The sequence below is a fragment of the Grampus griseus genome (assembly GCF_964374135.1).
Source record: "Grampus griseus genome assembly, chromosome: 18".
Taxonomy (NCBI): domain Eukaryota; kingdom Metazoa; phylum Chordata; class Mammalia; order Artiodactyla; family Delphinidae; genus Grampus; species Grampus griseus.
In genome coordinates, this window is record NC_139012.1 from 56,417,186 (window position 1) to 56,444,591 (window position 27,406).

The window sequence follows — 27,406 nt, forward strand, 5'->3', positions numbered from 1 at the left end:
GCTGTGCGTTCTCCCGGGGAAGTTGTCCCTGGATAACGGGACCCTGGCAGTGGCGGGCTGCACAGGCTCCTGGGAGGAGAGGTGTGGAGAGTGACCTGTGTTTGCACACAGGCTTCTTGGTGGCTGCAGCAGCAGCCTTAGCGTCTCATGCCCATCTCTGGTGTCTGCGCTGATAGCCACAGCTCGTGCCCGTCTCTGGAGCTCGTTTAGGCAGTGCTCTGAATCCCCTCTCCTCGCACACCCCAAAACAATGGTCTCTTGCCGCCTAGGCAATTCCATTCTTTTTCTCGGACTCCCTCCCGGCTAGCTGTGGTGCACTAGCCCCCTTCAGGCTGTGTTGACGCCGCCAACCCCAGTCCTCTCCCTGGGATCCGACCTCCGAAGCCCGAGCCTTAGCTCCCAGCCCCCACCCGTCCTGGCAGGTGAGCAGACAAGCCGCTCGGGCCGGTGAGTGCTGGTTGGCACTGATCCTCTGTGCGGGAATCTCTCTGCTTTGCCCCCCGCACCCCTGTTGCTGTGTTCTCCTCCATGGCTCTGAAGCTTCCCTCCTGCCCACCCCCTATCTCAGCCAGTGAAGGGCCTTCCTAGTGTGTGGAAACCTTTCCTCCTTCACAGCTCCCTCCCAGAGGTGGAGGTCCTGTCCCTATTCTTTTTTCTCTGTTTTTTTGTTTTTTCTTTTGCCCTACCCAGGTACGTGGGGAGTTTCTTGACTTTTGGGAAGTCTGAGGTCTTCTGCCAGAGTTCAATAGGTGTTCTGCAGGAATTGTTCCTCATGTAGATGTATTTTTGATGTGTTTGTGGGGAGGATGGTGATCTCCATGTCTTACTCTTCGGCCATCTTGAAGGTCCCTCCCTTCTCTTTAACTTTTAATCTGCTAGCGTTGGAGGGTCTCCTGCAGAGGTGGGGATGGCTGTCCAGAAGTTTTTTTTAACACATGAGCCCTTCAAATATTTTGTGAGGCTTTATTGCCCACCCCACCCCCTTCTGCCATAGATCTTTTCCAGATTCAATAGCTCTTATGCATGTGCCAGCTCATCCTATGACACAGCACCTCTGTTTTAGCCACACACTCCACCTTGCCTATGTCCCTTGTGTGGACACAACACTGCAGCACAAAGTGCACCAGGGCAATCCCAATTTCTCCCTTATTTTAGAAACTATACTTCTGTTGATGTAGCCTACACACTCATGAATCCCTCTAGCAGCCTCATTCTGCATTTACTTCCCTATGCCTAAACTGCTACTAAACTCCAAATTCTATTTCTGTGTTTTTCCAACTAGAAATCAAATTCTGATGCAGAATATAATTTTTGTTGTTATTGTTATTACATTTTATCCTATTAGATTCAATCCATCACTTTAACTTGTCAAGATCTTTCTGTGTCCTGATTCTGCCATCCACTATGTTTTCTATCCCACCTGTTGAATAGATTTCTGTCATTTGGAAACTAGATCTTTGTCATCTGAAAACTTAGTAAGATTGCCGACTATGTCTTCATTCAAGACCTTGATAAAACTGTGGAAGAGATCAGGGCATGTCACCAAAACCCTATCTAGGTTGTCACTGACCCTTTAATTGGCCTCTCTAGTATTACTTTTTAACAAGTTTCAAATTGTACTTATCTGTCCATGAGGATTTCATAAGGCACCTTGTTAACTGCAGAAATACCAGGTCTACAACATCTAAAAGTCTCAGAATCCTATCCCTACTAACAACAAAAAAGGAAATGACTGTTCAAAACATAGCTGTCAGTATTGATCTTCTAAATGTTTATAGAGATGGATATTAACTAGACTTATTGTAGTGATTATTTTGCAATACATACAAATATAGACTCATTATGTTGTACACCTGAAACTAATATTATATGTTAATTATATCTCAATGAAAGTTGCTCTACTAACTCACTGTCAAGTGATAGATAGTATTTTTATTCAGTCCACTTTTTAAAAAATCAGAATAAATGCAAAGAGTGTTTTCCTGGGTAAGGACCTAAGCTTTACACCCACATCTTCTGTGAACTGGGAAATGACTGGGCCGGTTTTAGGGCTGATGGGACTGGCCAGCTAGACGCCTATTTCCATGAAGCCTTTCCAGGAGCCTTATTAGAAGGTCAATGATGCAGTATAATAAGACTAATATCCTGCTCCAGAATTATGACCACAAGTCTTTGTGAAACTAAAGCCTCCCTTTGTTCAACCAAGTAGTATTCAAGATGGAAATGAAATATACTCCAAGGACAGAAAGAATCAAGATGCATGAATTTTGTCTGTGGGTAATGGCTGGATAAGAGGAATAATTTTCTATTACAGCAACATATACGTTGCTTGAATTCCCTTTTAGTTCCGGAGTCCAGGGGGAGAAATCATAGACTTCAGGTAACCATGGGTTTGAGTCCTGGCTCTACTATTTAATAGCTATGCCATAGGATCTGTCTACAGAGGACCAGCGCTAATCCCCAGTGAAAAAGACATTTTTGTAAATTCTTAGAATTTTTTAAAATAACATGCCCTTGAGTCTAGAATTGTCTACAAGTACCCAGGGCACCTACTCTAGTTCCTTTTGACCTCTTACCTTTTTATTCCATAGAGTTATTTGGGATTATAGAGTCAAAGTTAAATCTCTGGGTAGTTCCTTGAGTTCTATTCCATTTTAGATTATTTTCTGAACTTTATGAATCTGTTTTCCCAAAGTCCTTGGCACATATATGACCATACCCAGCTTTTCCTTTGCTGCTAATCACTGCTTCTAAGTGTCCAAAGTAGTTTTCACTCACTGAAAGTGGCTCTTACAGCTCAAACCGGATTCTTAGTTTTCTTGCTCTTGAGACCAGTGACCCCAAAGTGGTCGGTATGTGTAAGAGCTTTGGTTTGGGGATCTTGGAGAAATAGGAGTTTTCTGCGAAGAGATGGCATGAAAAAAACAAAAGATAACAGAGGAATAATCAGCCTCCATGAAAAACCCCACCAAACAGGATTGCGCCCAATGGACTACACAGCTCTTTGTGAAAGAAAGTCCAACAAAGACTGTGAAAGCTCTGAATGGAAACACTCAGGAGTCCAAGTGATAAACAGCAGCACCGAGTGCGGGGAAGGATACTTCTTTCACTTTATTATGGTTCACTGATGCCCTCTGAGGGCTTGGGGTAGCCAAGGGAGGACATCTGTGCCTGGCAGAATTATCCCCTGGCAGAATTAGCCCTGCAGCTAAAAGGATCCTGGAGAAGAAGCAGGAGCAGAAGGATATGAGCAGATAATTTCCTCTTGGGTTCATGGTTTTCCTGGGAAGTACTTATCTCTGTAATATACAGTGATACTCTGCCTCTTGTTCTAGCAGACTGGATTCTTTGAATTAGGGTTTAATCTCATCTTGGATTCCAATCATGGGTCCCTTTTTCTCACTTGGTAATGCCCATGAGGTCATATCTACCCTACTATTCTATAAAAACACTTTATGACCCATGTTCTAAGCACTGGAATGTAGACATACCAATGTCTTAAGCATTGTGTCCCATTGTTGTACCAATGTTTCATCTATGAAATAGTATGCACCTTCATCATTAGTCAAAATTATATTTTCTATAGTAATTATATGATGGGTGTTTCTACTTTTTTTTTTTTGTAGTCAGTTTTAATTCTCTTTGAAAAGTCTAGCTAGTCATTGGGAAGACAATTTCTTTGTCCAAAATTGATGATATACATTTTTTCATCATTCCTAAGTCTTAAGTTATTGTCCCAAAATTTATACCTCATTCTTTGATACCATCTATAGAGCTAGTTAGTTATCTTTTATTTTGTCTTTTCTAACAAAATTCCAAACTTTAGTGGTATTAGGCAAACATTGGCTGTATGTGGTGTCCATTATCACTCAGCTTCACGCTTACCCTTCTATATCCTTCTCTTTACCACAGTAGTGGGAAGACTGCAAAATACATTTTGCAGAATTCCTCACGAGCTGGCATCCAATGGGATGCAGAATATGGAAGGCTGGGGGAAAGGAGAAGGAGAATGGTTTCTGCTTGCATCTGTAACAGTGGCAGCATCAGCAATAGTAGCAGCCAGGCAATAACAGTGGTGATAGCAACAGTAATATTTAAAGTTTTGGAAAGAACACAGAAGCAAGAATAGCAGGTGTGTACCAGGTCCTGGGGTGCTACTCAGGCAGCAATGTCCCAACAGAAGCAGCCTCAATGGCACAGTGTTCATGGACTCTGGGTGAAATCATTTTTGCTTTTGTCCCCCAGCTCTCGGTGTGGTAGTAGTTTAGTGCAATTGCCAATCTTTGGATAAGCTAACCTTTCTTGTTTTGCTCCTGTACAGCCCATTCCAAAACTTTTATATTCCTTATGTTCAATTCCCTCTCTGTCAAACACCTAGATCTGTTTCTATTTTCCTGACTGAGCAGGGAGTAATGCATGCTGTTATGAATCAGCATGTGTGTGTAACAGTCAGCAGATGTGGTTTGCTCTAGAAGGCATTTCATCATATCCTGGAAAAACATGCAAGGGAGACTCAACTGACAATGCCAACTCTGCAGACAACTGTTCTTTATCTCTCAGTAGAGAATCACCAAACTCTGAGATCCAGATCTGAGAGGTTTTGTGGTATTCACTGGCATTTACAGACACTTACTTGTGCCATTTTTATTCCCCAGAAGGTCTGCATTTAAATTATTGGGAAAAAATGCAAACTTTTTTGTGTGTTGAGTCCTTTCTTTTTTAAGCTATACAGTTCATCACTTTTATCTCCCTATATTTTTCTTCCCCTTAGTCTCCTAAGAATTTTCAATTTGTGGTTTTCTTTTGGTACTTCTTCTTCCATTTTCCCTAGGAACTCTTCATTTTTACAGATAACGTAGCATTCAGAGAGCAGATTCTCAAGAAAGAAAGAAGTCTGTAATAATAATGCTAGCCCAGAGGAAGGGATAAGATTGCTCTCATGAGTCAGGTTAAAATGAGGCTTATGCTGATGACATCAGTGTGAGCAAGAATCTTGTGCCATAAGTTCATTATCATGCGGCCTCTATTCAAGATCAAATATGGAGAATATCATACTCCTCCAAAAATTAAGAAAGGAACAATATCTTAATATATGGGCCAACTCCATAGATTACCACAGTCAAATGTATGCCTGTACCTCTATATTTAGGAATTATTCCTTCATCATTCTGAGCAACGGGGATGGCGGTTACTGACTCCAAATCTGAGAAGAACACATGTAATGGCCTGTTGCCCTGATGGATTTCTTGACCTTTAATATTCAGCCTCTCTGTCTCCATGAACGGCGAGCCTGCGGCGGCAGAGGCCAGAGTGTCTGTCTCCATGCACTTTTCTCCCCCATGTCTGCATATAACGCAGATACGGTAGATTTAAAAGTCGACACTTGATTAGATACAAAGTTTGGAAGAAAAACGATTAAACTGTGCAGTTCCATGCTGTCCAGAAGCAGGGAAAGGCATGCAGCCAAACTCCCCCAGCTCTTTGCTTCATCACATGACATTGTTTGGATATCAGCTTATCAACAAACTGAATTTTACCGCCACCACTGCATGAAGAAAGGGACCTTGCAAGAAAACTACATTGAATATGAATACCAGCCTTTAAAAAAGGGGAGATTACAATACAGGCTAAGTTTCTTTTAAACAAATCTGTCTTTTTGTTTCAGATATAAGGTTTTTTGGTAGATATTTCCTCCCTGAATTCTGCAAGCATTTTAATCAAATTTTATCAAGTACAGACCACTAGAATAGGTAAGATGGATTTCCTCAGCAACAGTCCAAGAAAATCACACATGAACTGCCACCCCAAGAAAGATCATCAGTCATTTCTTTACGCTGTCTGAGGAGAGAAGAAATCTTCCCAGCTTTGAAGAATATTTATGTTCTGCTCTACAGATCTGGAAAATGGGAAGAGGGATACTGAGATGATTTGATTACAGGATAGAGTGTAGGCTTCTATCATGGACAATATTAAAAGAGTATATCTTGGTTGGTATGGTTTCTGGAGTGCACATTGAAGGAAAGCAGTATTTATAGTTTAATTTAAAGTTTATATTGTGGAAACAAGACACACAAAGATGTTGACTGATGTTTTCCTATAAATTTCTCTTCTGGAAGATCTGAGCAATTAGCTCTGTGAACTCAGAACCAGAGTTTTCTCATGCATTAAAATCCTTCTTAAGCGCATTCAATAGGGTAGAGGAGAGAAGAGGAACTGGCCTAATGAGAGCATTCTGTATTCAAATCTCAGTTAATAATATTATATATAGAATGGATAAACAACAAGGTCCTACTGTATAGCATAGGGAACTATATTTAATACCCTGGGATAAACCATAATGGAAAAGAATAGGAAAAAGAATGTATATATATGTATAACTGAATCACTTTGCTGCACTTCAAAAATTAACACAACACTGTAACTCAACTGTACTTCAATAAAATAAATTTTTAAAAACCTCTCAGGTAATCAAACAACCCGATGAGGTAGGCGTTGTTGACAAGGGCAAAGGAGTGAGCAGAGGAGAAAATGTTAGGGGTTTCCACTCTGCCTTAGCAACCCTATTCCAATATGTCCATTCTTTCTTGATTGTTAATTTTTAAATTATGCTATACACCTCAGATTCTAAACCCTAAATTACATGGAAAGGAAACGAGACTTATAGCAGATGTGGCTCCTTCATTCTGTATCTTTGTCAGGTTAGAAGCATGGCTAGATTTAATAGCTTCTTTTATAGTACAAGGCTGGAAAATTGCAAATCTGAATGTGCAAGAAATGGAGAGTGATGTAAAGATATACTATACTGTCAAGATAAATCATATTTTCAAAGGATATTTAATGTTCTGGGAAGGTGCATAACACATAGAGAATGATCTCCCTGTTCTAAAATCACACACAAGGGCTTCCCTGGTGGTGCAGTGGTTGAGAGTCCGCCTGCCGATGCAGGGGACACGGGTTCGTGGCCCGGTCCGGGAAGATCCCACATGCCGCGGAGCGGCTGGGCCCGTGAGCCATGGCTGCTGAGCCTGCACGTCTGGAGCCTGTGCTCCACAGCGGGAGAGGCCACAACAGTGAGAGGCCCGCGTACTGGGAAAAAAAAAAAAGGCACAGCATTCTTTGGGCTTCCCTGGTGGCGCAGTGGTTAAGAATCTGCCTGCTAATGCAGGGGACATGGGTTCAAGCCCTGGTCTGGGAGGATCCCACATTCCGCAGAGCAACTAGGCCTGTGAGCCACAACTACTGAGCCTGTGCGTCTGGAGCCTGTGCTCCGCAACAAGAGAGGCCACGATAGTGAGAGGCCCGCGCACCGCGATGAAGAGTGGCCCCTGCTTGCCACAACTAGAGAAAACCCTCGCACAGAAATGAAGACCCAACACAGCAAAAATAAATTAATTAATTAATAAACTCCTACCCCCAACATCTTCTTAAAAAAAAATAAAAATAAAAAAAAAATTTTAAATCACACACAATGTACATGGGGAAAAATTATAAAATGGAATCAATCAAATGCCAACAATAGCTATGCATTGTTAAGTTATGGATGATCTTTTTTTTTATTTTTTGCGGTATGCGGGCCTCTCACTGTTGTGGCCTCTCCCATTGTGGAGCACAGGCTCCGGACGCGCAGGCTCAGCGGCCATGGCTCACGGACCCAGCCGCTCCGCGGCATGTGGGATCTTCCCAGACAGGGGCACGAACCTGTGTCCCCTGCATCAGCAGGCGGACTCTCAACCACTGCGCCACCAGGGAAGCCCTGGATGATCTTATTTCCTCTTCAATTTTTAAATTTTTCCAAATTTTCAAAAATGACATATATTACTTTTAGAATCGGATGAAGCAATAATTATTCTTTAAAATTATCAAGAAATAACTGTTATGACCTGGTGTGGTTCTACAACCCACCTGTTCCAAAGGCAGAGTGAAGCAGAAAGACAAAGGGCTCTGAATTATTCCTTTGATAAGTAAAGGGTGAGAATTGGGAAAAGTGGAGAACTAAGAAGTCTGGTGAGGTCTAATTCCATGGAAACATTTGAGAAAATGTCTTATCCCTTGAAATAAATAATATTTATCTATTTATTTATTTACTTATTTGCCTGCTTACTTACTTAGGTACATCCCCAAAATTGGTTGAACAAAATGAAATTTTATGTTATGCTTTGTTGTTCCTTGGAGGTACAGGATGAAGATGGGAGGAAAACAGAAAAGACAACAAAAGCTATGGAATGTTCCACAGATTCCTTGCATTCGAGTCCCTCACTCTGTCTCTGATACTTCACTGCTGAAGGTACAAGCATATTATTCACAGATGGAGGGACCTTTTCTGTCTCTTCTTCAAGGGTTGAGGACTTCTTGGCTCTTTGTTTACCCGCATTAGGGAAAACACTGGGCCCAACAGAGGCCCTCGGTGCATGTCGACCATGTGTGTGAGAGAATGAATGAGCACTTGGATGATCTAATTCTACACCCATCCCACGTCAGGAGCTCTTCCTTCTCCTCAAGGAAGGCTAAGCAACAGCGTAAGAATATTAAAAATGTTATCTGTTACTACTCATTTAGGAAGTTGAGAGTTCTACTAAGGAAGAGAACTAGGCATTTCTTTTCCCTTGTAAAATAAAACTATAAATTTTAAAGCTTTATCTTACATAATGGAAACTCCCATTGCACTTTGGAGCTTTGCTCTTGAAATGGCTTGCAATTTTCCTGTTATATTGTTCTCAATCATTTGAAAAGTCTTACTTAGGGATCTATTCTCTTCTTCAAATATCTTTTTTCTTTTTGCGGTACACGGGCCTTTCACTGCTGTGGCCTCTCCCGTTGCGGAGCACAGGCTCCGGACACACAGGCTCAGCGGCCATGGCTTACGGGCCCAGCCGCTCCGCGGCATGTGGGATCTTCCCAGACCGGGGCACGAACCTGTGTCCCCTGCATTGGCAGGCAGACTCTCAACCACTGCGCCATCAGGGAAGCCCAAATATATTATTTTTTAAAACATCTAATTCAGAAACTGTAAAGCGGAAATGATGTCTCAAAGTGTGAAGTACTTGGCTCAGCTACTTTCCCTCTGAACATATTTTTAATATCAAGTTTCAGGTCTCTAGACACCAAAAAAATCTGACTCACAGATGTCAACGTCACACAAAATTTCTAGCAGATAAAACTCACTTAGCTTATATATATTTATCTTAAGTTTAGTTTGTATTACATGGTTATCAACTAGTTTTGAAATTCTGTCATTGTTTTGAATTTTTTAGCCTAAGGGGAACTTATTTTATCTTGATTTTTCTAAAATGTTGATGCCACTACCTCTGTTTCCCCATCTCAATACAGTGAGCACTTATGGTATATCAGGTATATAAAAGTAATTGTAGTCCAGCCCTTCTTGTTCCTCCCTAGCACTAGACGGTAGCTTCCTAAATGGCCTCCCTACCAGTGGTTTGTCTTCCCTTGAGGCCATTGTCCACAGCAGGGCCAGAGCGATCTTTGTAAAATGCAGATCTGGTCAGCTTAAAGAATGGCACTTGGGGCTGAGTAATTCTTGGTTGCAGGACCCTGGGAGGCTGTCTCATGCTCCTTAGTCTATTCAGCAGCCTCCCTGGCCTCTCCCCAGCTGAATGCCAGTGGCATCCATCGTCCCTCCCACCATTTGTGACAACCAAAAATTTCTCCAGACATTGCCAAACGTCCCTTCAGGGTCAAAATCACTCGTGTTGATAACCACTGCTTTAAATAAAGACCAATGTTCTTCATATAAAAGGAAATCTTTAAACCCTTAGTATAGCAGAAAAGGCTTCCATGATCTTCCCCTGCCTTACTAACTCTAGAGGCTTTTCCAGCTCAGACTCTATATGCTGATTAAAGTTAAAAAAAATGCCGAAAGTCTAGTTCCCAATATATTCAGATATTTTGTGTCCCATAAGAAAATCTGTACCACTTTCTCCCTCTAATCAGCCTTTCTTTTCCTTCTGGTCCAGTGGTCCTCAAATTTTACTGTGCGTGTATCAAAAGCACCTGGAGGGCACCAGAGGGCTGGGCCCCACCCCCAAGAGTTTCTGATTCTGTAGGTCTGGGGTGAAACCTGAGAATCTGCATTTCTAAAAGATTTCTAGGTGATGCTGATGCCCTTTGAGAACCAGTATTCTAGTCCCTTTAGGGAATCCCTCCTTACCTGGAAGACTCAGATGTGTTGGTCATCTCTTTCAGGAAGCTTCCTTGACTGCTAACACAGAGCTTGTTTTCCTTCTCTGTTTTCATAGCACCTTTTCACTAATGACCTTGCACCCTTATCACATTACCCATCTATTATCTACCTAGCTCTCTCCCCCGCTCACTGAGAACTCTCAGTGGAAAGTTCTCTTTTACCCTCCAGAGCCTGGCACACTTCAGGCCCTGTGTAGATTCTCATAGCCTACCTTCCTCAACAAGGATTATAAGAGATCAGTACAGTTATCAGATATTGAAAATCCTTGGATCTCCCTCAGCCCAATACTTTGACCTACTTACCTGGAATCTTTTTTTAATTCATTTTCACTACTACACATGTCAGTGGAAGACTGTTTAAGTAAACTAAGGGGTGTGAGAGAGACAGAGAGAGAGAAGCATCTTATTTCTGTGGAAGTCAGCTTTGAATACATCCCACTCTAATCCTATCAAATTCCACCGACTCATCAAAATCAACCGCTCTCCTCTGACAGGACCTAACCCAAGGGCAGCAGCGCTACTTTTACAGCAGCATGAGGATTTACAATCCCAGGGCCCAGTGGGTGGCCCTGCAGACCTGCTATGTTCACGGCCTCCAGCAACAGCAGCTGCTTGGTGAGTTTAACTACCTGACCTGAACCAGGCATCTCAGGAAGGGACTCGTATGTTGCAGCTGGCAGTCAAGTTTCCAGGTAAATAGTTCAAGTAGAATGACCTCTGTCAGCCTGATATTTCATCAGCATGGTTGGCAGGTCAATTTAAAAATGATTATCTCTGACAATAAAAAGCAAGGTTTTATGGGGAAATTAAGAGGACTTAAAGAAACTGGAGTATGGTTTGTTATAAAATGTCAACAACTCTCTGAGATTTGCAAGAACTTGATCTAGTAGAACTGGCAATGGGCTTAGGCAGATGGTCCGGGCTCAAACCACAGCTCAGCCCATTGCTGGTTATGCAGGTTCAAAGGCTTGTTTGACTCACAGCAATAATATTTATATTTATTGAGTATTTACCATGTTTCCAACATTGTGCTACGAGCCCTACATAGAATATTTCATTTTCTCCCCCACTTTACTGTTGTGGGAAACTGCAGCTCAGACAGGTTATGTGACTTGAAGAAGATCATACAGATAGTAAATGTCAGTTAGGACCATCACCCCCAAAGTCCATGCACCTTCACCCCATACTCTACCATCTCTCTTCTTCCACCAACCTCATGGGATTTTATGAACCACAAATGAAAGAATGGTTGTGAAAAACTTTCACAGACCATAAGCAACAACCTACAGAAAGGTGTAGTTATTATTAAATCTCTTTTCTTCCAGGAGATGTTTTCAGTCTCCGGTTCCCCCTTATTACACTCTTCTAACTCCAACAGGTCCTTTCTTCTGTAAACACTCACTTGGCATTAGCACATCAACCTTATTAGTATTGCTCCTGTATTTGCACAAAAGGAAAACATGGTTTTTGCAAATGATTTAATATCAAGAACAATAACAACAATAGCTACCTTTTATTAGGGCTTCCTACGTGCCAGGCATAGTTCAAAGTGCTCTACATGTATTGTCTTATTTAAAACTCAAACACCTCTACATGGTGCCTTTATAACTCACATTTTACAGAAATGGAAATTGAGACATGCGTAAGTTAAATAACTTGACCAGGGTCATGCAACTAGTAAGTGGCAGAGCCAGGGTTTAGCCTGGTCCCCATGCTTGAACTGAAGGGTTACACAGGCATCATCTGGTAGCTTTGTTTGTAGAGTAAAATTGCATAGAGGCCAATGAAACCGTAAACAGAGATATGCAACATTTAGAGCACGTAAAACCCACCTGTCTATGTTATTAAAATACAGACTTCCAGGCCTAACTCTCTGTTTCTGACTCAGAAGTTCTTTGGAATAGAGTCAGAAATCTGCATTTTTAAAAAGCATTATTAATGTGGCCTCAGCCAAACGATTCTGTAGTGCGTGGTCTGCAGACTACACTTTAAAAACAGAGAGAGACTGAATATATCTGTTTCTATTTGAAGAAAGTTTTGATATTGAAGATACGCAATTCATGTGAAGATTCCACATGGCTCAAGTCTCTCTCCAAATAATTTGTTGTGTTAATCAATGACTATTTATTAACTTATTAAATGAGAAATGCAATAGAAGAAAAATATACTTCATATCCTGAAAAAGTATACAATCTGAGTGTGCTAAACATAATTGCTTCTGCCCTACAAGGTAGAAGGAATTTTGTGCAGATGTGGATATTTGCAGAATTGTTTGTTTTGTAAAACGGTTGACTTTGAGGTTTATCTCATTTCTTCCCTCCAGGCTATATTACTCAACAGGAGGCCTTGGCTTGTGCTGCCTTACTTAGAGATTCAACCAAAAGAGCCTCAGCCAGGGCAGGTTGTCATAGAACCATCTCCCAGAGAGCCTCAGGCAGGACAAGAACACGGCCCTCAGCACTACCTGTGTTTGTGGTTCCACTCAGGACCCAAAGCACAGGGCTCCGATCCCTCAGGACCAAGGTTTTGCACAAGCTCTGAACAGGGGGTTCACCCATATACCCCTGGCATCTAGTGAGTATTTAGTGCATATTTTTTGAATAGGAATGAATAAAAGAATAACATCTAATACAAACACCATACCTAGAAATAATCTCTCCAATTCACATACATTTTACTAGCAAGAACAAGTTGAGTGGCTTAAGAGCAATGGGAGCTGAGAGTCAGCAAGCCTCTCATTCTATACAGAATCTGTAGCGTAAAATGACTTTTGAAGCTTTCAAAGTAAAAGCTTCCTTTGAATTAGAACATCCCAAAGAAATCCCAAGAACAGTGGAAGGGGACAAGTGACTAGAGGATTCAGGTCCTCTGTCACTGGGTGAACATATTTTGCAAGCCCCCTACTGTGCATATTGAAAATACACAAACCAACACAGACGGAACACTGGGCACACAGGGCTTCTGGACCATAACATCTCAGCAGCTACTGGACTGTACCTTCCCATGGCCTCCTTGCTCTCAACTTGCCCATCAAACAACAGCATTAAACTTGGTCCCAAATCTTCTGGTTCTTGCCTAACTCAGTCACTTTGTGTCCTCTTGAAACTTGGACTTATCAACCTACTACAGCTCGGTTCATTCTACACAGCTGTAATTGACCTTGACACAGGTAAGAGGATTCATGCACACATCTTCCCCCTGGCAGCTGAAGATACATTCTCAGCAGAAGAAGAAATAGCCCCAAAGAACGGATCTCAAGTCCAACCTTTCTTTGGCCTTAATGGTTTTAAGACTACACAAATATGCAAAAACCGCAATTAACAGTGAGTCAGATCATCATACAAATTACGTTAGTTACATCACTAGTGATTTTTTTGTGTTAAAAATAAGTAACCAGAGCTCACAGAAAGTCAAAATTTAAAAATGCCTTTCTTCATCTAATTTCTAAACATTCAACCTCTTCTCTCATTCAAATCATACAATGACTTTGTCGAGACTTTAAAAAGGAGTTGGTTGAGATGGAATATTAACTTGCTTGACAAGGAATATGCTAACACTGATCTGAAAGGAAGATGCTGCAATATTACGAGAAGAAAAAAAAACCTCATTGATGATTATTATCATCTTCTCTCTGCAACTATTAACATAGAAGATGTAAAAGTTCTTATGAGATTCTGAAAACTCCCAGTACTGGCTGTGATATCTGATCTACTTTTCTTTGGGAGGGACAAGGGTGCATGGTTGGCAGGAAGACTTGGGTAAGCCAATGCTGATGTTGCTGGGTTCATTCACTTAATCATAAAGAAGCTTCTTGACCTCTGTAAATCCGGGCCCCAATTCATGTACTCTAAGCAGCCCTATGGTTCTAAGTTAAGAATTGTTAGGTAGGCTTAAAAGAAGAAAAAATCAAATGAAACTGGGGTGGGCGATAGCATAGCCCTCTTAAGGAATAGAGGTTTGTGGTCGACCTAACTTGGCCTGTATTAACCTTCCCATTGTTCCCACAATGGAGCTTTTATCCTTTTGAACTTCTTGCATCGCTTTTATCTTAGACGTTTTTCTTGATGGGCACAGATATTTGCTGTGTAAACCTTAGCTACTGATGCAGAATATCAAGGAGGCCACTTATAATTCTGAGCTGCATCCCTACAACAAAAATTTCAGAAGTACCTTGTTTCCGATAGAGGATTTTGAAAGCTAATTGTCAGGTGAATATTACAAGGCACAAAAGAACAAATAAGTCTAAGTTGGTGCAGAAGGTCCCACTTGTTGGATCTCCCTTCTGAGAAGATAATGGCCTACCTCTTGAGCCCCACACCCAAAGCTTATGAGGAATATGATTGGTTGTGGTGCTGGAAGAAAGGTGCTCACCTGGAAGGATGCTAAGAAAGATGATCAAAGGGAAACAAAGGACAAACTGTGACTCTTAGGAAACTCTACTACTTTGACCTGTTGGAGACTCTATTGCTTGCCTTCGCAATGTCAGTGGACACCATCAGTATTTAAAGTCCTTGAGATCACTGACTATTTTCAGTGTAATTACTAGTACCTAGAACAGCACCTGGTCTGTGGTAGGTAATCAATAATACTTGTTGAATAATTATAAAATGTTGAAAGATTTTGCAAATCAGACTGGCCTGTGAATTTGTGCTATTATTCTAGGGTCCCAGGATGCTGCAACTACTAGTGAGGAGTACAAGCAGTTTATTAAGTGCACAGGAGCAGCTCATCCAGGTGCCAGCAACAGGGGTGAATTGTCTGGAAAGGATTTTAAAACAATAATAAAGCTCATTAAAAATTGGTCTGCTTTTGGGCTTCCCTGGTGGTGCAGTGGTTGAGAGTCCGCCTGCCGATGCAGGGGATATGGGTTCGTGCCCCGGTCCGGGAAGATCCCACATGCCGCGGAGCGGCTGGGCCCGTGAGCCATGGCCGTTGAGCCTGCGCGTCCGGAGCCTGTGTTCCGCAACGGGAGAGGCCACAACAGTGAGAGGCCCGCGTACCGCAAAAAATAAAAAATAAAAAAAAAATTGGTCTGCTTTCTATTATCACCATAAGCCAGCAATTCTAAACAATATGAGTGATGAAATATTCCTCTACCAAAAATCTTTTGTTGGCCTAGGGTCTAAATAATTGCTGAAGTTACCGTTGAGTTTTAATAATATATATGTAAGCTTCAAAGTAACACATTCTTATTGCTTTTCCTTTAATAATCATTTTATTCCTCATGGAAAGTAATTCAGAGAACTTCAAAACCATATCAGCTCACATATCTCCAACCACTGTGGTACTACGTATTCTTGAATGAACAATGGTTACACCATCACCGTAAAGACAAGAAAAAGAACTTGAATTACTTCATTCTTTACTCTATGTGGCCACTTAGCATTTTTCTTCTTTTAAACAATTTTATTGAGGTACAAATTAGATGCAGTAAATGCAGTCAATTAAAGTTCAGTGAGTCTTGACAAATGCATACAGTCATGAAACCACCCCCACAATCATGATATAGTACATTTCCATTACCCTAAAAGTTTCCTTGTGTCCTTTTGTAGACAATCTCCTCCCTCAAACTCTGGCCCATGGTAATCACTGATCTGCTTTCTATCACTGGAGTTGCCTTTTCTAGAACTTTCATAATTGGAATCAGAGTAGACAGTCTTTTGTATACAACTTCTCTCACTTAGCATGATGCTCTTGAGGTTCATTGTGTTGCATAGGTAGCATTCCGTTGTATAGACACATCACACTTTGCTTATCCATTCACTAGTTTATGAACATTTGGATTGTTCCTAGCTTTGGACTATTACAAATAAGGCTGCTATAAATAGTTTAATGTAAGCTTTTATGTGAACATAAGTTTTTATTTCTCTTGAGTAGATACTTAAAAATATGATTACTGGGTCTTATGGTAGATTTAGGTTTCACTTTATAAGATGCTGCCATAGTGTTTTCCAAAGTGGTGGCACTGTTTTGCATTCCCACTAGCAACGTATGAGTTCTCATTGCTCTATACCCTTGCGATGTCAGACATTTTAATTTTTGTATTTTAGTGACTGTAGCTGCTGGGCAGAAGAGAACTTGGATAAGTGGGACATACCGTCACTATCAGTTATGGTCACAATCCTACTGGGAATCATGGCAAATTTCAGGGAAAGAAGTCATGATAGACATGAGGGTGGTGATGGCAATAATCATGAAGATTTAATAGCAGAAATTTCAAAGTTTAAGAACCAATCTTTCCAGCTTATTTTAAAGGAGGAAGGGTTTGGAGGAGATGAGGAAGAAGAAAAAGAAGCAACCCCTGCAGAAAGGACCACCCCTGGTCAAAGCCATGATGTGGTTCAGTGTGTCCTTAGTACCTTTTCATTTTCCTTGTTTACATTTTTCTTCAGGTTCAGCAACCAGCACCCCACCACCACCACCAAAATCTTTTAAGCACTGTATTAGTTACCTACTCCTGCAGAAAACATTACTCTAAAACTTAGTGAGTTAAAACAATAATATTTACTATCTCACAGTTTCTGTAGTCAGGAATCTGGGAATGGCTTAGCTGGGGCTTCTGACTCAGGGTCTCTAATAGATTGCAATCAAGGTGTCAGTTGAGGCTCTGGTCTCATCTGAAGGTTCAACCAGGGAAGGATCTACTTCCAAGCTCACACTTGTGGGTGTTGGCAGAACTTAGTTTCTTGGGTGCTGTTGGACTCAGTGATTCAATTACTTACTGGGGGTTGTCTGAAGGCCACCCTCAGTTTCCTGCCATAAAGGTCCCTCAATAGGGTAGAAATATCAATACACCTCAATAAGTCACAAACAGCAACTTGTTTCATCTGAGTTAAAAAACAAAAGAGAGCAAGAGTGAGTGGTGTGTAAGGTGGAAGTCACAGTCATCTATAACTGATCTTGGAAGTGTCATGCCAACACCTTTGCTATGTTCTACTACTTAGAAACAAGTCAGTAGGTCCAGCCCACACACAAGGGTAGGGGATTACACAATGGCAGGCATACCACAATTGGGGTTGGGGGGGGCGGGAAATCACTGGGAACCATTTAAGAAGCTATCTACCGAAGCCAAGACTAGGGTAAGTTGAGTGAGGTGCCTGGGGTGCAAAACTGAAAGAAACACTTGTTCTTGCATGATCCTGCGTGTGAATCCCATGTAGTCCCTACCTAGACATCTCATTGCTGTACTTTAGTCTTGGCTCTGCTGTCTGCCACATGCACCCAATACCTTTATGTTGACTTCTGAACACCCAGTCAGGGCTCCTTGCCTAGACATCTGGTCTGAGCCTGTCTTCTCAGACAACTGTCCCATGCTGTAGAAAATCTCTAGCTTCCTGTATGCTGCCCACAAGCATGTAGACTCCAGACTAGTTGGAACCATAAGACTGATGATGCTGACTCCCAGTTACTGTATCACCAACCAATCAGAAGAATGTCTACTCCACAACCCCCTTCCCTCACCCTGTCTTTAAAAACCTTTCCCTGAAAGCCATCAGGGAGTTCAGGTCTTTTGAGCACTCCTTGCTTGGCACCCTGCAATAAATGCTGCACTTTCCTTCACCACAACCCGGTGGCAGTAGATGGAATTTAGTGCACATGGGTGAGCGGACCCAAGTTTGGTTTCGTGACAAAACTTGGCTGTTTTTTGTCCAAATCCTCCAACATGCTGTTGAGGAAAAAGTAATTTCAGATAAGCCTAAGAGATTTAATAATTAATATGTAATTCATATATAATCTATACATTTGGAGCAGTATTAATCAAAATACAATCCATATACCAAACTCACTGAGGGTGTTTAAGGAAAATGCAAATTCTTGGGTCCCATCCTAGACCCAGTGAATCAGAATCTGAACAATAGCATCCCAGGTGATACTTACGATTACTAAAGTGTAACAACCCTTTGCACTTATGGAGTGACCTCAGTAGACATAATGCTTTAACCTTAATAAACTGAATTTTTGTTTGGCAAATTCAGCAAAAATTTAGGGGCAAGACTCCATGATGAGAGAGACTTTTGGAATTAGGGAAGTATCCCCTTAGTAACCTTCAGTAACTCATGTAAATAAACTGCTTATTATTTTTACTCAAAGCTAGGTCAAACCAATGGTATAACAGTACTTGAATCAACAAAAATGATTTAGTTTTCCTAGACCTGGTATTACTGTATATGCCTTACAATTCCACCAAAATGAATCCTGACTTGATTTTCTCTCCCATTTCCTATTTTGTGACGAAGGCTATAGGAACCCTGTCCAAGAGTTTTTGCACCTTCTCAATTAAAATGAGTTGTTAATTGCATCAGTGCTTGTAGAAGAAACCATTATATCAGCATTCAGACCCTTATAGTCCATTGTCTGAAATGTAATCAATCCCTATGTTAGAAATCAATCCCTTGTCTGCCTCCAGAGAACTGTCCTTCATTTTTCTCATATTAGGGCTTTCATACTGTGCCAGTTACACAATGGATTCCATCAGGTCAGAAGGAAAGGAAATCCCTGTTGCTTTGAAAATCAAAGCTTAGGTGCAGTGTCAGAGGCAATTACCCAACTGTAACCAAGCCAAACAATGAGATGCTACATGGTATGAATTCCCAAGCACCCCTCTGGCTCATGGAACAGCACAGACCTGAGGGGAAATGAGGACCTGTTTATAAACAGAAGATTCTAGAGAAAGAAATTTCCTACTTTAAAAAAAATCTAATGACTCCAGAAGAATGATCAAAATGACTTGATAAGGTATCATAGAAAGTCAGTGATGTTTCAGAAGCCCAGCTCTGTATAAGGAACAATATCACACCATTGTAAATATCTTCCTTATTTAAACTCAATCAGCTATTACAGTATGTGTCGCATTGTGTATTTATGTAAATAAGGAAAGATCAGAGGGTAAAGTCCCATAAGTCAGGGGGTCTGTTTGAAGCACATCTAAGATTGGGTTAGGGGGAGGTAGGGAGGAGGGGGGAGGCTGCTGATGGGACAGATTGTGTGTAAAAGTCAGGGACTAGGTGTAAAATGTGGCTCCATTTCCTAACTGAAGGGTCTGAGAGCTGAAAAAGCTGAGAAGTGTATAATCTATGTAAGTTAAACGGCCTTTCATTTTGGGAGAGAAAGTCAGGTGTTAATGTTCAAGCTGTCAGGCACTTTTCCAAAAGAAGGAGAAGGGTATTCTCATTCAGCTCCCAGTTCCAGTGTGTGGGACTTTCCCCCAAACCAAGCACTTCTCAGACACCAGCTGGAATTTGTCCCACAAATTCAACTCAATTCTGACACTATCTACCTGGAGTTAGCATCAGATTCCACAGGTAGAGGACTCAGTCCTACAAGACTGTCCCCACTTCAGATGCCAATCCCAAGGCATCCAGGTTGTTACCTGCCCTTTTGACTGACTGGTTATAAATCAGAGGTTCCCATGAACCCCTCCCTAGGTTCAATTAATTTGCTACAGCAGCTCACAGAACTCAGGAAAATATTTACTTACTAGATTACTGGTTTATTATAAAAGGATATAATCCAGGAACAGCCAGATGGAAGAGATGCATAGAGCCAGGTATACAGAAAGGGGCTCAGAGCTCCCATGTCCTCTCCAGGTACTTCTGTCCCTGCATCTCCACATGTTCACCAAACTGGAAGCTCTCTGAACCCTGTCCTTTGGGGTTTTTATAGAGGTTTCATTAAGTAGGCATGATTGATTAAATCATTGGCCATTGGTGATTGAACTCAATCCCCAGCCACTCTCTCCATTCCTGGAGGACAGGCAGGTGGAACTGAAAGCTCCAACCCTCTAATCACAAGATTGACTCCAAAGGCTCCTTGGGTACTTTCCAAAAATCACCTCATTAATATAACCAAAGATACCTTTATTGCTCTCATCACAGGAAATTCCAAGGGCTTTAGGAGCTCTGTGCCAGAAACAGGATGAAGACCAAATGTACATTTCTTATTATAAATCACAATATCACAGGCATACACAGAAAGAGAAAGTCATTTTAGAATTGACCACAATTCTTAAGATAACCTACATAACTGGAACAAGTAAAGAATTTTTTTTAAAAAAAACTTTGCATATTATTTCAAAATTATAATTTTATGATTAATATCTCATGGTGAGATGGGCTATATCAGGCAGTTCTTATGCTATTTAGTCATTTATATGTTCACATATTTGCAGTACCTGAGAGCTAGTGGGAATAGTATTTATTAATGATTATGTTTACCAGCAATTAATGATTATGTTTACAAGCACAACGCTCTGGCTGAAGTGCAGAGCATATATAAACACAAGTAGTGAGAAATAAGTCTAGGAAGAAATTATAGCCCAGTTGTAGATAAATTTTAATAAACTTTAATTAGCATACAATAGGGAATCACTGGAGTTGTTTTTAGTAGGAGCTTGGCCTGAGTACACGTTAGGAGGACCGATTTCCAATACTGAGCAGGTTGGAACAGAGAAGAAGAGGAAGGAATTAGAGAAACAATTCAGGAATCTGTCCCAATATTCCAGGAGCAGAAATGAGGAGGACTAAACTCAGGAATGAAATACAGGGAACAAAAGCAAAAGATGTGGTGACTGAAGAATCAGTGACTTTGTCTGGTGTAACAGAAGAGAATGAGGGTATCACAGGGGAAACCCAAATTTTTTCTGAGGGCAAATGGCCCTCAGAAGAAGAGCTGATTTGAGGGATAGTGAAATATTGTCTGGCTTTGGGCCAGTTGAGTTTGAGGTCTCTGCATTTCAAGGGTATTGCCATGGAGTGAGAAGTCAATCCTGGGGGCAGTGAAGACGTGAAAAGAGGGGAGATTCCCAGGGATGGAGGGCAGATGTGCAAGAACAGAGCCAGGGACAGACCCTGGCAATGGGGCAGGAGTGTGCAGTGTGTTAACCTAGAGGACAAAAGTATGCTTGAAAGGGATCCTTCAGAAAGTAGCCAAAAAAAGGAGGAAACTGGAAAAAGAAGAGCTAATGCCTGCATGAGGAAGATAAAGATTGAGATATGACCACTGGGGTGTCCAGTTAAGAGCCTGCTGGTGACCTTAGCAAGGCAGTGTCATTCAGGCACGAGGCGGGCAGCTGGACTGGTGTTAGGAGAGTACAGGGAGCCAGAATGAATTCAGATTTTTAAGCAATGTCAAAAAATGCTTGGTCAGCATCCATTCAAGTTTCTGTATTTTTTCATTCTACTCAGCCTTCCTAGAAATTCCTATTTGAATCCCATTTTCTCCATTCATTTACACAGAGTATCTCTCTTCCACCAAAATGGAAGGCATTTTCAAAAGCTGATACCAGCTGAATGTGTTAATGGAGTCTCATGATGAAATTCTATCAGGCAGAGCACATTGTTATTGCAACATATTTTATTACTCTGTTAGTACATGTTATGAAATATGTACTTATGAACAATTACTACCACAATGTGAGATACCCAATCCATTGAGGTAGGAATTTGGAGCAACAGTGTCATTTTTAGTAAAGAAATTGACATGAGTAAAGGTGAAATTCAAGATTCTATAGCATGTGTGAAATGCAATGATCCGTTTTAAAGACTGGATATAACTATGCTACCATAGATATACTTCCATTTAGGACAAAACATTCCATTTATAACTGTTAAGAATACATTAAAGCTAGAGAATTGAAGTCAGACAAAAATCTCTTAACAAAATGTCAACTGTTTCATCCACAAAGAACAGCAGGAAGCTTTAGAAAAGAAGCCCCTTCTTTTTTGACTAATGGTTTAAAACCCATGCTAATTTCAGTAAATGTAAGGGATGAGAAAATGAATGATTTAGGATGCAGACTGTATAAAAAATCTAGTCCCTAGAGCCAACACAGATATGGGCAGGGGAGGGGGTGAAAAGGACAATAAAAGTTGGTGCAGAAGAGAGATACAGGGGAAATTTTATATGGAGAAAAAAATAAATCAATTAAAGCAGGAACCGTGCTGTTCATTGTGATAAATCGTATTAACAGAATTCTTCTGAACAAGATATTCAATGGAAGGAAATTATATTTATTTATATAAATAAATCAGGGTTTTAACTGACTGCCTTCATTCCTGGATGCAAAAAGACAATGCCACACCTTCATGGCTGTGCCTGTACCACCACAAATGCATTGGCAGAGAACCCCGTGTGCAGCCCTGTTTATGAGCATGCCCACAGCAGGTTCCAAAGAATAAAATGTTTCCAAAGAGGAGGGAAGCATGGAAATCAGAGCTTTGCTCAGAATGACATTCTGATTGTGCTCATTAACGGCAAAAGAATCCAGTTTCATAAACACCAGTGAAAGCAGCTTCATATTTTTTATTCTAGCTTATCCACCACCAAACATTTCTTGAGTGTCGGTGAGGAAGCAGGTCCTAGGGAAGGCACTGAAAATTGTGTATGGAATGAAATACTTCTGCTTAGCTTGTCTTTGCTGTTTACCTTGCAGCTTTGTGGCCCCCACTCTCAGACCATGGGCTGTGACCAAGCCCAAGGTGACCTTCTCCACAGGTGCTGGGGAGTGGCAGCTGTAGACTGCAAATTCCACTCATGTGAGGGCTCAGTGAGGTCATCTTCTGTAGCCACTCTACCTGTGCAGGACTAAGTCCAGCGAGAGAACAAAGGGAAGAATCCAAACAAGCTGCAGAGGTGTCTACCTACAAATCCTTCTGCCCTGACACAGGTTATTGTGGCTGTATAGACAGGGTTGTTTTTGATCAGAACTAAGTATCATATGATCTTGCAAACATAAACTGGTCAGAAGTATGTTTTACCTTTTCTCCCCATGTTTGTTTTTAGTTAAGGTACTTAATACAATAATGAAGAGCATAACTATGGAGTCCGATCATCTGGGTTGAATTCTAGTTACATCACTTACCAGCTATGTGACTGCAGGTGAAGGATTCCACCTCCATGCCTCAGTCTTCTCCTCTGTAAAATGGTGAAAGTAACAGTCCCTACTTTGTAGAGTTTTGGGCCGATTAACACAAAATCCTCGACATTATATGTGTTCATTCATGTTAGCTAACTAATTACCTTGGTTTAAAAAGTATACTAATTGTGGTAACAGAACAACTAATACTCAATATTTTTAATGTTTTACCATTTACTTGTCACATTTATATGTGTCACACTTAATTAAAAGGTAAGTTTGGGTAAATGAGTTTATTGAATATATTGTAATTTTCCAGAAAAAGTTTGTAATGTCTCTCTGTAGGTAAATTCTCATCATCTCCTCTTTCAAATACTATTATATTTTGGAAAATACATTACAAAGGAAAAGCAATAGAAGTGACTTGAGAAATTGGGTGCGGGGAAGATCCAAACTGGAAACAACCCAGCTGTCCATCAATTACAGAAGAGATAAGTAATGGGGGTTTATTCAGACAGTAGAATATTACATAGCAATGAAAATGAATGAATTACAGCACACAAAACCATGATGAATTATAAAAACATAACATTGGGTCAAAGAAATCAGACACAAAAAATGGTACGACATATATATGATATGACATGACATATATATGATATGATATGACATATTAGGTTGGCCAAAAAGTTCGTTTGGGTTTTTCCATAATGTCCCACAAGGGACCAGCCCTTATGGTTCTTATTATAATTGTAAAACACACCTCACCCAAAAAACGATCAGGGAACTTTGAAGAACAAGATTTATTATGCATAGCTCCTAAAGGGTATACAGCATGCCCAAGGGCCACAGTGAGACTGTGGGTTGAGAGAGAAGGAGGGAGTGAGGACCCGGAGCTCTGCTGTACCCAAGTGATCCAAGGATCCAAGTGTGGGATACTTACGGTTTCACTGGTTCACTCTTTATTGGCAAATTTAAAGCATAGGAGGGGCAGTTAGGTCACAGGATGGGAAAGGTGAAGTCACTCAAGTGGTCAGTTATCTACGTTACCCCGGGCTTTCTAAAAGGAGACTCCATGAGTAAGGCAGCCGCGCTCTACATCTAGTTGTGTAGCCGGCAGTATGTTTATTTGAGATGGATGTCTTTGAAAGGGATGCCTTGGCAATCAAAAGCTTAATGCCAGGCACTTATACTCCATGACTACCACAGGATGAAGGAGTTGGTGATGGGAAGGGGCAGGTGTGTGTGTAGAGCTTGTTTCTGGAATTCTGTCAATACCTTATTTCTTGGTCTGTGGGCTGGTTACTACTTATTTGCTCATAACAATTTGTAATACTATGTATTTATGTTTTGATCATTTTTCTTTCTATGCACCATAGTTTACAAAAAAATACTTTAAAATCCCAGATGTAAGTTTGGAATTTTTTAATAAATGGAAATAAAAATGTTATGAGGAAAGACATTAGGAACCTAAGCTGGATGTGAGCAAAGCAAGTCTCTTTGTTATATGCATATACTCCACCCTGAGCATCATTTTCTGCACTTACTTCTCCAAATCTTTTGTTCCCTTCACCAATTCAATTCCCAGCACCTCCAACCATAAAAGATTGAAGGATAATTATAAATAAATCCAGCTTACTGCAATGCCTAAGGATATTCTCACAGCATGCATAAGGGATCTGATTCTTAGATGTAAGGAAAGAAAATACATATTTTATGGCAAGATGAGAAAAACTTAAACATAAAATTGTTGTCTGCCTGTTTGGGCCTCCTCCCTCGCCCTTTGTATGTATTGTACATCTCCTTCTTAATCTCATCAAGGGTCACAACTCCTTAAGAGGTAACCTTCCTTCTTAATCTTGTAAGGGGCGGTGATAACCCATGACCCACTACTCCCTTTGTTCATGTAGATCTGGATTGTGTAAACTGCCAATAATATAGCATTTAATACACAGCCCTCTGTCTCAAAACCTTATAAACCTATAAGGGAAAAGAGTCTGAAAAAGAACAGATAGGCAGATAGATAGATTTGTAACTGAATCACTTTGCTGTACACCTGAAACTAATGCAATATTGTAAATCAACTATACTTCAATAAGAACAAACAACATATAACTGTGCTTTGACCTCTAACGGGCAGAACAATTCTTGGAGCTGTCTGATAAGCTATTCCCAGGTTATAATCCTCAATTTGGCTCTAATAGAATTTTCCATTTCCTTCTTAGATCAACTAATTAATTTTTTCATTGACAGATATAAAGAATAAAACCTGGATCATCAAGATGATGAAACATACTCTTGCGAGATGCTCTCTTTGAGAAGAAAACTGACAAATGTATGTTCTAATTTGGATAATCTGCTCCGCTTCTATTTCAGACTCTTAAGTGTACTTAGCTCACCTTTTTACAGAGACAGGAAAAAGTCCTGGATAATAAAGGTTCAGGACAAGTTCATTCCCATATTCCAGATAATGGCTAAAAGCAACAGTATTCTGCTGATCTATTTGTAACATTTTGAACAAGAAAAGCTTTTTCTGGCCTAAACCTAGTTTGACATTGAAAATACCTGCACTATAATGTTGACCTAACTCAGAAATCTCTTCAATGTATACATCTAGAAGAATGAAGTTAACAAAGTCCATAAAATAAGAGAGGAAAATTGTGTTTTTAAGACGTCACTAAGGCCATTGTTTACTTGATGTTGCCCACTCTAGGAACCAGAAGGACATATAGGTTCTACTGGTTCAGAATTTCTCTGTCACAGCCAGAGAAGGGTTACTGACCTAGGGACTTTATGAAGATGACAGATGAGTTGAGAATGACTGACCCGTATAAAACTGCTCTGGTACAGCTTTGCTTTAGTACGACCCTTTCGAGCGCCAAAGAAGAAACAGCTCAATGAAAGTCATTTTATTTGTTATGGGGATATCGTTGGAGAAATTGCTCACCACATAACATGGGAAACTCAAATTTCAGTACCAAGACCAACTGGCTTCCCCTACATAACTGATTGTTTATTCTATAGACTCAAGCTACTGCCTCATTCTTTGTACTGGTCGTAAGGAATTTCAGTGCAACGTTTGAAGTCTACTGTCAGTATAGGCAGTTTTTGGTTTGATTTTATATCTCAGATCCATATTTTGAATTTCCCCTGATTTCTGTATTTGCCTGCTTTGGTCTTGTAACTTGGTTTTTCAGGATGTATCAGAGTGTAATTATCTCCCCAAAATTGAAGCATCTTATCGAATAGGTCTGTAGTTCTACTCCAGATTCTCTCCCAAGCAACAGACATAAACATCCATCTGCATTGTGGACTTCACCTAGATTTTCTGTAGGCATATCAAACTCCCCAAACCTAGTCCTTCTGTATTCCATACTCTGCCTTGATAAGTGCCCCTATATGCTTGGAAACCCAAGTCAGAATCCTGGGTCCCATACTGGATTCTTCTTTCTCCCCACACAATTTGCTTCCAATTAACCTCTAATTCTTGTCATATTGACTCCCCAAAAGCTCCTGAGCCTATTCCTTTCTTTCCCTTCCCAACGCTGGTAACTAACTTCAGGCCCTCCTTCTCCCTTGCCTAAACATATAATAATCCTTACCAGCTTCCTTGCTCTTGTCTCACTCCCCTCCAGTCAATGGCACACGCTCCTGCAAGAGGGATCTCTCTAACACTCAAATCTGGTCATGTCACTGCCTGGTTCCTTTTTTTTTTTTTTTTTTTTAAGATTTTTTGATGTGGACCATTTTTAAAGTCTTTATTGAATTTGTTACACTATTGCTTCTATTTTATGTTTTGGTTTTTTGGCCGTGAGGCATGTGGGATCTTTGCTCCCTGACCAGGGATCGAACCTGCACCCCCTGCATTGGAAGGTGAAGTCTTAACCACTGGACCACCAGGGAAGTCCCCCTGGCTCCATTTTTTCTCAATGGTTCCCCCGTCGAGATAAAACAAAATTCTTTAGAATGACTTGTAAATGGCGTTTTACAGTTTGAACTTCTAAGCCTTGACCTCTCTGCTCCTTAAACGCTTGTGTGCTCCAAACATGCCAAATTCTCTTATTTCCCATTTTTATGCACACACTGTGTCCTTAAATTCCCTTGGATTGCCTTCTCTTAAATACCCTTCCCTCTTTGGTGAGCCAGGGATTCTTCTATTAATCCTCAGGCTCCAGCATAAGCCTTGCCTTTGAGAAACCTTCTCTTTCGTACTCTTTCCCTTGTGCTCCTATGGAATCTGACCAATATACCTATTATAGAAATTATCATGGTATTTTAAAACTACTTCCTTATATATCTCCTTGGACGATAACTTCCCTATATGTTCAGTCACTATGGTTCACTTTCCTTTGTATC

At 40.7% G+C, this 27,406-nt stretch overlaps 1 protein-coding gene across 1 annotated transcript; it reads left to right on the forward strand.

The window, feature by feature from the left end:
• Window positions 1-8,185: 8,185 nt before the first annotated feature.
• Window positions 8,186-12,738, forward strand: FAM216B (family with sequence similarity 216 member B; the record flags this gene model as incomplete). Its single annotated transcript, XM_082675627.1, has 3 exons — window positions 8,186-8,284; window positions 10,692-10,812; window positions 12,521-12,738. 3 exons carry the CDS (start codon window positions 8,186-8,188, stop codon window positions 12,736-12,738), a joined length of 438 nt encoding a protein of 145 aa, XP_082531753.1.
• Between the last annotated feature and the right edge of the window lie 14,668 nt (window positions 12,739-27,406).